Source organism: Meriones unguiculatus, chromosome 11 (genome assembly GCF_030254825.1).
Source record: "Meriones unguiculatus strain TT.TT164.6M chromosome 11, Bangor_MerUng_6.1, whole genome shotgun sequence".
NCBI lineage: Eukaryota > Metazoa > Chordata > Mammalia > Rodentia > Muridae > Meriones > Meriones unguiculatus.
In genome coordinates, this window is record NC_083359.1 from 83,525,068 (window position 1) to 83,537,184 (window position 12,117).

At 42.4% G+C, this 12,117-nt stretch overlaps 1 protein-coding gene across 5 annotated transcripts in view; it reads right to left on the reverse strand.

The window, feature by feature from the left end:
* Dnm3 (dynamin 3) overlaps positions 1–12,117 on the reverse strand; it is a 464,195-nt gene that overhangs the window by 313,965 nt on the left and 138,113 nt on the right. For all 5 annotated transcript variants that reach the window (XM_060364575.1, XM_060364572.1, XM_060364573.1 and 2 more), the window contains exons 5-9: positions 10,605–10,703; positions 9,875–10,035; positions 8,131–8,273; positions 4,325–4,460; positions 2,058–2,125 (exon numbers count right to left, since the gene is read on the reverse strand). In XM_060364575.1, coding sequence (XP_060220558.1) covers positions 2,058–2,125; positions 4,325–4,460; positions 8,131–8,273; positions 9,875–10,035; positions 10,605–10,703 — 607 coding nt within the window. The remainder of the gene's footprint in view (positions 1–2,057; positions 2,126–4,324; positions 4,461–8,130; positions 8,274–9,874; positions 10,036–10,604; positions 10,704–12,117) is intronic.

Here is a 12,117-nt window from a genome sequence, read left to right on the forward strand (position 1 = left end):
ACTGTAACTGGTCTCAACTCACCATTTCAAAACAACAAAAAGGAATGCAACCAGGCCTCCATAACAGCACAGATCCCTGCAGACACATTCCTGACATGATTTCTCCTAAACTGCCACCTGACAACTCTTTTCATATAGCACTAGGTGGGCTGAGTGATCTAGAGGTGAACCCAAGCATAGCCGGGCTACGTGTGTGTGATGTTCATGTCATGTGCTGTTTTCTATGAGAGTGTGCCTCTGTGCATTGGGCTATCTCTGGGGATCCTGAGACTAACACTCAGCAGATTACGAGGGGTGACTGACCAAGTTTCCATTCACCATCTGAAAGGCTTTCAGAAGCTGCGCTCTCGTAACGAGTGGGCCTCCCTTTCACACGGTAAAGCAGCTCTTTCCAGCCCAGAATCTACTCTTTCCAGCAAGGCTGTACTGCAAAGACCTGGCTGGTTCTCAGCCCATAGCCCTGGGCGCTGAAGGAAAAAAGTGTGAGCCATCAACTCATCTAGATGACGCACAAGGCCTAAAGGATGAATTTATAAAATCAGCAAGTGACTAAAATCACAATAATCTTCTCTTTGTCTGGATTTAATTCAGATTTAATATCATAATAATGCTAAGTGTGATAGTGTGCTCCTATAACCCCAGCATGGAGAGTGGGAGGAGACAGGAGGGTCTGTCTAAGAACCTTCAACATAATCTCATCGTGGCCCTGGTGGCAGAAGCTAAGCCACACTTGGCCACCAACCAGGGAACCCCTCCTTCATTTAAGGTAACCCGTGAACCATGAACCAGCAACCTATGTGGGTTACAATTGGGACATTTCTATTGAACGTGTGCTTGTGCAATTATATGTAGCTTACTCTACATGAGCTCAAGAAATGTTTTAAAATAACTGATATCATAATCTGGATTATATCACTGTTGACTGAATGCCCATGTTTCTCCTAATGCCCATGTTGAAACCCTATAAACTTGATGTCACAGCATTAGGATGTAGGGCCTTTGGGAAGAAACTGGATGTAAGGTTGGGGCTCTCTTGAATGAGAGTGGTGTCTCATGGGAAGAGATCAGAGAGCTCGCTGGGCCTCCTTCGACCAGATACAGGCACTGTGAGATTTGAGTAGTATTCAAACTGGAAGGAGGCCCTCACCAGGCCACGCCAAGCTGGGGAACTCTGATGGAAGTGCCTTCAGCCTCCAGAGCAGTGAGGGACAAATTTTGTTGTTGATAAGCTACCCAGTTTGTGAGGATTTGTTATATAAGGCTAAAGATACTAACCTACAAAGTAACACAATAACCTTACTCTCAGTAAGGAGAAATGCAATCCCTAGCTCACTCCAGACACATTCTGTGCTCATGTCACTCCACCCTCCCTACCTACAGCAGCCAGAATGCAAAGCCCAGCTCCAAGAAGACTGGCTGCAGCTTGCCAGTGGCTGGACGCCCCCTCCTCCATCCTCAACAGCCTGCATTGTCATCTTCCACCCTCTCTCGAGTCCACTGCACAAGTCCCTCATATGCATGAACTCCTGCACCCACACACATACACACACTCACATACACAGACACACACACACACACACATAGACACACACAGGCACATAACACCCTATGATTGAAATTATTTGTTACATAGAAATGGTTCTACTGAAAAAGAATTACCCTTCTTAATCTTTCCCAATTTTTCTCCACAACTCCAAACTATTCTGCCATGTCTCCTTGGAAATGATTGCTTATGAGCATGGTGCGCCTTCCTCCCCACTCAGAGAACAGAATCTTGTTCACCTACTCAGGGATAAGTAGAATGCTGTTTTTATTGTGAAGAGTACAGGCCATGGATACAAAATGTTTTTTGTTGTTGTTGTTGTTGTTTTGTTTTGTTTTTTTACTTAAAAGTTCCCTAGCAATATAGAAAATTAGCACTAAGCCAAAAACCAAGGTTTTCTTTTTTCTGACTTCTCTCTTCTTCCTTCAGATGATGAAAAACTACATTACCAGTTGTTCAGAAATGCTCATTTTCTTTTGGTAGCTTGAAGACAGGAAAAATGCGTATCACTTGCCTGATACCATGTATGTTTTTGATTGCATAGCTTATTTCTCTTCTCAATTCTTTCTCATTGAACTCCATCTGCAGATGCAAAAATAAAATAAGCCACAGTTATGACACTTAATTCCTTTGGATAATATTATTGAATAGTATAGAATCAGGATAACTTGACTGTTATTAATAAATGGATACTCATGTCTTTTGTAAGCTAAACCCAGATGGTCAAAACATCTGTTTGTAAGGAGTTCAAGGCCACATAGAACACTGGGGATTTCTGGAACTTCCAGCGGAGCAGAGATTTTTTTTTTTTTTTTTAACTCTGTTATATGAGGAGTGCTGTGTATAAGGATACCTCCTGGACATTAACCAGTCCCTCATCTGAACACAGAAGTCTTTTTGCTGAAGGTAGTAAAGCCGTGGCCACGAGAGAATGCATAAATGAGAGTATCTTCTGATGGGTGGCCACAGCACAGCTGCCTTTTCTTTCTGGCCATTTTAACCACCTGAACCTAAGACCTCTTTATAAAAGGAAATTAATAATACCTTACCAAGCCAACACAGGATGCATTGCTGTATAAATATTTCCCAGAAGTCCTAGGCACTACAAATCTACTTGGAAGTAGGATCAAAGAGTCATGGAGCTTAGTCTCAGTAGGCACATACAGAGAACACCGGATATCGCTTTGACAGGGGTGCGGCCATTCCAGCCTCGCTCTCTGTCCACTTCCTCCCTTAACTCTACATCTCAGAGCAATGGCATCCCTCAGCTCTATCCTGAAGCTGTGCAGCTTCACGGCTCAGGGCCTTTATCATTCTTTCCTTTGTATCATGAGCATTCTCCCCCCACCCCCCTTTCCCAACTCCTACTGCTTAACTGGCTACCCATCCTTCCAAACTCAGCTCAGAAGTCTGGCTCGCTTGTATCCTCGGGCTGGGACTCATGCCTGTGGGTGGTGTTTCCATAGCACCCCGTGTGAAGTTTGCCACTTTACTTGGCACATTTTAATAAAAGCATCTATTAGCCACCCTCCTCCCATACCAATACATAAACATCCACCTCCTCGTACGTGAGGTAGGTGGCCCAGTCCCTAAGTGACTCGGCTGCCTTATTGAGCAATCAATCGATCAATCCTAGCAAATACCAACAAGCCTCACTTCACTCCTAAACACTGACACTTTCCCTTCCGTCCCTCATCGGATGGGCACCATCATCCACTCAGTGTCAAAAGCCAAGACTTGGGGGGGGGGGGAATTTTGAAACCTCTGGTCTCTTGAATCGACCCAAGCCTGGCAACCTTATCTCTAAAATCCCACAATCATCCGTTTCTCTCCATTCTTTCTCGTTAACATCACTTTGACAAAACGGCTAAAAAGAATTTGCATGTCAGAGCTTCTCCCATGCACAAGAGCCCTTCCAAGACCAAGCGTCCAACCGTGTGTCCGCAATTTTGCTTTCCCTGTCTTTAGAGGACTCGTGAGACTCTAGAAGCTTCAGGCAGAAAACATGGCCCATCACCTCTGCTCGGGCCCTCCTCTTCCTTATCGTATCTACTGCTTGCCCCAACAGGCGATCCAACAGGCATCGAGTTCTTTGGGGTTCGTTGACCCAATCAGGTAACACACACCTGTGCAAAATCCTCCTGTCGCTTTCCGTTGGCAAACATAAACACCTCACTGCGACCAGGAGAGCCCTGGATGAACTGGGCACTTTCCTCCTCTCTGAATTCTTTCATCTCCCTCTCCACTAGCTCTCCACCTGCGGGGGTATAATCACTTGGGTTTTGGTGCTTCACAGGAGGACACAGCGTCTTCCCTGAATTAGCCTCTCCAAGGGACTTTCTTAACACTGATGTCTTTATGCTGTGCTCCTTGTGGTTAATATGCCTTCACTCAGACAGAACCTATCTAAATATCCCACGAAAGGGGGCTTTTGCATCTTATCACTATAACACTTGAATTTTTCTTTACGTTGTCTGTTTTTTTCATTTTCTGTATTTCCGCACCAGACAAATCAAACCCTTCTCTGTCTTAATCCCTGAAACCTTAGTCCATAGGAGAGTCTCAGAAACAGTTTGAAGTAGACAACTGATAATTCAAGTCTTATTTCTTGGGGTAATGTCTGCGGACTCACTGAAATCAGAAAAGAAGTTACCAGTACAAAGAATTTTATTCCAAGAACTCTGCTGGTCCTGTGATCCATCACATCACATCAAGAGAGCTGCAAACGAGAATATGGAAGCAATGCAGGATGACGGAAGAAAAAGAGCTTTGCTTACAAACCTTCACTATCTCAAAAGGAAAGCGTTCGTGGAAAATGCGGTTGATCTTAGCACCACCAGAGAGCTCTAACGTATCTACTTGGTCCCCCGACCCTTCGATTCTCTTCTCAAAGTCCACAGCGAACTGCTGGACCATCCTAGAATTGAGAAAGAGAAACAAACCTAAGTTAAAAGTTAGTTAAAGTCACGCGGCTCGCCTTGCCTTGCCTGATTTTCAGAGGACGAAGCTTCGACTCCTTTCCTGGTGTTCTTGGCGACACCTACTGGTCATGTCAGCACTGTGCACCGATAGGCTGTGAGAAGCCCTTTACAGGAACACTCGTCGCTGAGATTTATTTTAGACATTTTAACTAGAGTAAATATATTTCAAATCTCTTTCCCTTTAAATGTGTTCTATCCATGGTGATTATAACATGAAAGGTATTTGAGGAACAGTTGAATTAAAATTAAAGTTATGTAATAAATCTCAAGCGAGCCTCTACTCCTGTGACATCATGCCTGGCCACTCCTGGGCTCCTGCTACTGAAACAGCACACACACACACAGACACACACAGACACACACACACATACACAGGCTCCTTTTTTCCGCCGTCAGTTTCCCAGTCTCCTTTGTGCTGGTTGGACTAAGCCTGGCCAGAGTTTCAAAGGTCAGTTATCAAGATACTGTTGTCTACATCTTCGAATGCCATGATTTATAGGGGTGTCTGGCCCATTCGTGCAACTCTGTGCTGGACATGCATTTTCCTTAGCTGTCTTGTATCCAAACACCTCAAACTTGAGCCACTTACCTTCTCCCGGTCCTGAGCCTGCTGATTCCCCTGCCTTGGCTCAGCCCTCAACAACCCCTTCTTGGGTTCCTGGAGCACCTATAGATTTCCATCCTGATGGTCACAGACCCCTCTACAACGAGTTCTGGCCTGCTTTTCAGTAGGTTCCTACAGTTTGGCTTAACCCATTATCTAGGATTCTTTGTGCCGGGGTCCTGGCTGTTCTTGGGGCCCACCTCTTGTGCATGCATACGCACCTCCCAATCTAAACAGAAGGAATCTACTATCCAACCACCAAATGTACCATTCCCCGGGATTTTTCTACTTGTTTTGAGTATTTACAGCGCCATTGACTTCATCCTCTGCCTGGCTGATTTGCTTCTTCTGTTTTCAAGACTCAGCTCAAGCGTTAACTCTTCCAACAACCCCATCATGATCCGTGGCCCTCAGCTACCACCATCATCTACCACTGGTCAAATGAAGCAGTTCTCCACTTCTTAAGCCTATTTCTAGCAAAGGAACTGGCAGGCCATATCATCACTGCCTGTTTCCCTGTCAGTCACTCCGCTGAGGGCAAGGGCATGCATTCAGTTTATCTCTGTATAACCAACATAAAAGAGACGCGTAGTATAAGTCTGTTGTGTGAGTCAGCTAATTATCTTAAGCTAGCTGGTTTAAACAACAGAGAAAAGGTAAAAAAGTGTTTCCATTTGTGATGCTAACTAGGCTTAGAAATTCAAATTCCGACATAGTAGAACTTCCACGTTCAAATACAAAATCTAATAGAAAAATATTTTCAGATCTCCTGAAATGTCCAATTTTTTAATGTCCAAAAATGTATAGTATATAATGGGTTAAAGTAATTGTAAATTATTTAGGCATGTTCAAGTATCTGCTAATGTTTTCAATGTTTTCTGTTTAAACACCTGGAAATTTTGTAGACTATTCACTGAAACACTAGAAACATTTACAACCCGCAGCTCTGTGGATTCTTCCATGCCCTCCACTGGGTGGTATTGGAATGAGCTGTCCCCAGGCTTACTCTGTTCTCTTATCATCCTCCTTAAACCCACTCCCCTTCTTCTTCAGGGCCTTGAGCATCACTTTCCCTTGGAATTAATACCTCTCTTCACAGGTACCTGCCTCCTCCTATGGGCTCCAGCATTCTCTGCTTATGATAAACAAGCATTTACTAGACTCTAACATAATTCCCCATTTATAGGCTTGTCTTCATGATCCCCTTCTTGAGTGCAAAGGTTCATGGTCATTGCTGACTACATGGTAGGTTATGCAGAGCCAGGGCCTGAGTAGTGTGTGTGCAAACATGGCAGGAAGAAGGAATGAAGAAACATGTCAGGAAAGACAGGTGCGGAAAAAGAAGATGACTCAACAGTCTAGTCAACAATCTAATGGTGAAATATTCTTCAGTAGAGACTCTGAGATCACAGAGGCAAGGACCAGTCTTTGCATCCTAGCTTCAGAGAGATGTTAAGATGAAGATGTATGATCAAAATATAAATATATTTCTTTTCTGTATAATTTGAAGAATTTTTATAAGAATTTAATCAAAGTCATGAAGAAACAAACTTGGAAATCATTCTACTATTGAAAAATATTCTTCATCATGGTATTATTTTTAAGTGAAATACGGTGTGGTGTAATTAAGATACCACTGAAACAATTTGAATATTCAGAAATCTTTTCATAAAAAAAAAACAACAACCCAGAATCCTTTTGTGACCATCACTGGAGCAGAAAACACCAAAACATCGATACTGCTGTGACTTCTGACCAAAGCAAGAACCATAGAAGGCATTTCAATGTATCCTCTCACACTTGAAGTAAGATTATGTCTTCCCCCTCCTTTCAAAGAGCTGGGACAGTAGTATAATGCTAGGTCTATGCCCATCTGATTGGAGGATGAAGTTCAGGTTGTAGAAAGACACTATAGAAGTCATCAGATTGGTGAAGTAGTCCAGGTTTACAAGAAGAAATATGTCACCTACACTGAATGGATACAGCAGAAATGGGCTAATGGCATCACTGTCCATGTGGGCACTCACCCCAGCAGGTGGTTATCACCAAGCTAAAGCTGGACTATAATGGAAAAGTTCTAGAACAGAAAGCCAAATCTGGCTAAGAAGGGAAGAAATAAGACAAAAATAAGGAAGAAAGTGTTGTGATGTGTAAGAGGTCCTTGGGCACACAGACAAGCACTGGAAAAGCCAGGAAAGTTAAACATGCCAGGCTTGACTCTTCACAGGAAGGAGATGTTTGCCACTCCACATCGAATGCTAGGAAAGAACTTAGTTTATGACCTGGTGATCTTTTGCTATCTGTAGGCCCAGGCTTCACCCAAATACTGTTTCTTTATCCCAACCCCTCCCCAAATCTTGAGCATTGCTTCTCAGTCCATAAAATCCATCCTTATGAGAAATGTCACTTGTATTATACAACAACTTTATAGTGTAAGCAACTTCTATGTTATCTTAGGGCCAGGCTAGTCCCCTGGGCATTGCTTACCTCAGTCATTCTCCCTAGAACTTATGAGCAGAGGTCCTGAGTCAACAGGACCCATATTTATGGAAGAAGCCATGTGAACTTTGAAAAGATTTTCAATGTCTTAAGCATTGTTGTACACATGGGACTCAGCTCATTATCATCAGGAAACCCCCCCCCCAAAAAAAAAATATGCTGTGCTTAAATACGGCTAAAATAAACCACCTGATGACAGACTCTAAAAGTCTAGCCCAACACTGGCTAAATAAGTCAGGGTGAGTTTCATTCTCGTCTCTCCTTACTGCCAGCCATGAAGTTTCCAGGAACCCATAAACACACAACACAGAGTGAAGACGCAGGAAGAGGGGACTATTGCATACTAAAGACTGGTTAAACGAAAAATAAAGGAATTAAGTTTTTCTTTGAGGTGCAGGGAATAAAGGTGCCACAAAATAGGGATGCTTCTGGGAAACAATGCGACAAACATGCAGGCTACGCATGAAGTTTCAAAAGAACCAAGGAGGAGAGGGGTGACCTACTGCAACAGAGCTTTGGTCTTCCTCGTGGGGTCTTCCGGCTTAAAGTTTTTGTAGGCTTCTACTTCATGTTCTATGGAGAGCAGCTGACTCTGCAGTTTGTTCCTGAAGTTGGGCAGGGTATCTCGAATATGGTTGGTAAGTTGCTAAATAAAACACAGAAAACCAGACGTGTATAAGCCTGAAGATCGGCTCAGGAGGTGAACTACCTTCGGCCTCCACTGCTGCCCTCACCATTACCTCCTTAGAACTCACGGGCATGTTTGCCACAGACTGCATCGAAGGGTGGGAAGAGGCGGTGCCCACTCTTCTCCGCTGCCTTGGAGTCTACCACACCCTGCTCAAACACACCTGAAGTTACCTGCGGGACTGCCTGGCAGCACTTTAGCATTGGGTTTAACTTAAGATCGCTGTTCACTGATGGAACCTTAAGTTAAAGTGGACTAGAAACACCAGAGTCCAGTCAAATGTCATCCAACAAGAGTCTAGTTATGTCCCAAGCTGGTAAGCACCTGGAACCTAAATGGGCAATCATGCCCTTCCAGGGTGCTACTACTCAAAGCCTACTTTATTTCTAACCTTATATTTGCAATCATATTAGTGAATTTCCCCTATGATATTTTCAATCTGTTTATAGTTTTCTTAGAACGACACAGATATGGAACAATAACCTCAGAAGTGTTGCTATCACTGGCTAAATGGGTAGAATAGTGTGGTTCGTACATGACCAACTTGTTTAAAAATGTCTTAAGTGATACAGCCAAATACTGCCATGTGGCCTCTAAATTCTCACATGGCCTTAATTAAAAAGCATACATTTTATGGTACTCTGTTACATCACTTAAAAGTATACTACTGGTCTTTATTTTCTAAAACTTCTGTAGTTGTTTTGCTCAAGTGGTTCAGATAAGGTATCATCTACTGTTACCATGCCAACCTTCACTGATGCTCCCAAAGAGCAAACAAGGGGACATTTGTGACTGTCTGGCTCATTGACAGATTACGTTCATAGAGAGGAGCTCATATAGAAATTATTAGGCTATTTGTGACAAAGCTATTCACAATATTAGTCAATGCAGTGAAAACTCAGGTAGGAAGCCTGTATTCAGTGACTGCCCATGCTTACCAAGATGCTCAGCTCCCACATGGAAAGAAAATATATAAGTATGTGTATTGAGACTTATGGGAATGATATGTGTGGTGCACGGAAGAGGACAGGCTGAATGCCCATTCCAGTTCTGTTCTTTTTGAGCGAGTGTGCTGTCTGGAAAACGTGTTTTAGATTAGTGGAAAACAATGATTACTTCATCAAGATTTATTGTTTCACTACTTTAAATTAATAAACCAATAAATATTTAACAAAACCATTAAAGAGTTAATGGAAAAAATCTAACCTAACTATCATGGTTTGACATTTGAAACAGATCCCCAAAAGGGTACCTTGTCGAAGCTGTGTATGTTTAACGTAAGATACTACGTGTTGTGAGTGAATGCTCACACACGTGTCTCCTGTTTGCTGTTCCTAACTCAGGATGTGCTTTGCTTTGAATACTACCAACAATACTGAGGGGGAATCAGTTCAATGAGAATGGTGAGTGTGGGGGCCTAAATAATTATTTTTTAAAAATTATTATCAAAAGCAAAGTGAACCTTAGGTGGGCAAAATAAATCTCATAATAAGAAATGTTAATTCAAGTAATCTACACATTTCATAATTGTACTTGATGCTTAAAAGAATAATTTTTACCTGATTCAGGACCTTCTGGAGGTGTGGGGTCCCCATACGATCAGCAATGTGTCTATAAGCCGGGTGAGAAAGAAAAAATTTCCTCTCTGCCAACATGGCTGCCTTAATGTCCTTCTTTCCATCTATGTCCTTCTGGCTCCTGTTGACCACCCCCACGTAACCTGAAATGAAACACAAACCCATGGGATCTGAAACACTTTCTGCCATTTGTTCTAGAGAAACTTCAAGGCTCTCTAACAGGCAAAGTTAGTTTTAAGGCCTAAATACTGAGTCTCCTTACAATATTCCATCCAACACCTCAATAAATACCTCCGGTTTGACCATTGATAAATTGTTGACATCAACGGAATACTATACCACACCTATGAAAGCTCTATACACTTTATGAAACTATATCTTAACCGTTGTGTCATGTAGCAGGCAAGTAAACATCAGCCTTAAGACAGAAGGGTGTATATTTTTGTAGCTTATGATGAATATTTATAACCCCCCTTCAAACTCCTTCCTTCCTCTGTTTTCCTATTTCTGTTATTTTAAGACATACTTCTCTTCTTGAACTGTTCTTTAATACAACACTTGGGAACCTTGTGCCAATCCATGTAAAGTACAGCTAATAACAAATCACTCCCTTTCAACAGAGGCAGAAGTAATGCCAGGCCTCCCTGTGGCTTGCCAGTCATCTCTCTGCCGTATTATAAAAGGCGGGCCTGTAGAAACCACGGTACATTACCCCTGCGAAGAGGTAGCAGCTTGTTCTCCAGCACATCCCTGGCATCCGTTCCTTCATCCATGAGATCCAGCTTGGTGATAACACCAATGGTCCTTAGACCTGCATTATGAACAGACACAGTTTTCACTACACCGTTTGCCAAGACCAAACCAATTCTAGGGGCATAAGTGTCTCAGCACTAAATGTAAGGCTCATATTCTGACCCTTCTCCTGTTTATCTATAGCTCCCTCTTCTTCTACTCTGCCGTCACACAAGTCTGCTGATCATCTGTGTTGTAAGGGGGAGGGTTACATACCTACTATCCATGAGATAATTTTCTATCCAAGAGAGAAAAGCAGCTATATCACAAAAATACTACTAAATACAGTCATGTTTCATGTAAACATTCAGATATATTCTGAGAAATGCACTGTGTGTACAATTCATCATTGTGCAATGCAATCATCGAGCGTAAATATATGTAAAGTAAGTGGCACAGGGCAGTGTCTCAGTGGAGCCTCCTGGTGTAAGCAAGAGATGCTGACGACTAAGCTGCTCTATAATGACCTCAGGAGATCACTATCGTGATCTCATATGCACGCATCCCACATGAATGGAAGAGTTGTTATAGAGCACTGTAACTGCATGAGTTACATACACAAAGCAAGGAAGGGAGGAGCGGAAATTTTGATTATTCTTATGAATATCCTTGCAGTAGAAGAAGTCTTTGGATTCATGAAGCATTGAGCACCAGAGAAATACTCAGAGAAAGCAGAGCAGAGATGAAAAATGTTAGAATGGTTAGAAGACAAACTTGATGAATTACGCCAGAAAAAAAATACCTTGAACAGCTTAAGTAAATAGCTGTGAAGGTGCAATGCCTGAACAGTTGGCACCCCAAAGGGGAAAGCCTGGGCGGAAATAGTCAAGATTCAAGAACATCCTATTCACAAAAATGTCCCAAAAGTGAAAGGTATAATTTTATAAGTTGAATGAACTCAGAAAGTGCCCAGCACAAGTGAAAACATATGCAATTTGTCACGTCAGTGTAAGATTTCAAACCACTAGAAACAGAATGTTCCAAAAAATTCTGCCAGATGGATTTCCAAAGAAAGCTGCATGCAAATGGCTGGGAGTCACGGCCATCTCAGCCTTCCCAGAGGCAAACTGGAAAACTCAAAAGCAACAGAGAAGTTGTTTCAAAATCCAGAAGGAAATAAATTTAACATCAAATTCTAATTTACTAGTAAATGTGACACTAGAGGAAAAAAAAAAAAAAAAAAAAAACCTGACTACTGTCTTGTGAAATACCAGAATGTTTAAATGCCTTTTATTTTCTAGGTACCTAGTAAAGCATATTCCCTATAAAACAAGGGGGTAACTTAAAGAAGAAATGAGAACCAGCAGCTGCGTGGTGTCTTCAACGGTAGTGTTGAACCCCCTTTTTCTGGAAGGCACTAAAGACAACAGCAATAGCTTGTATTGGCTTTTTGGGAGAGAGAGGGGTCTCTTAGACTCCCCTAGCCAATAGCT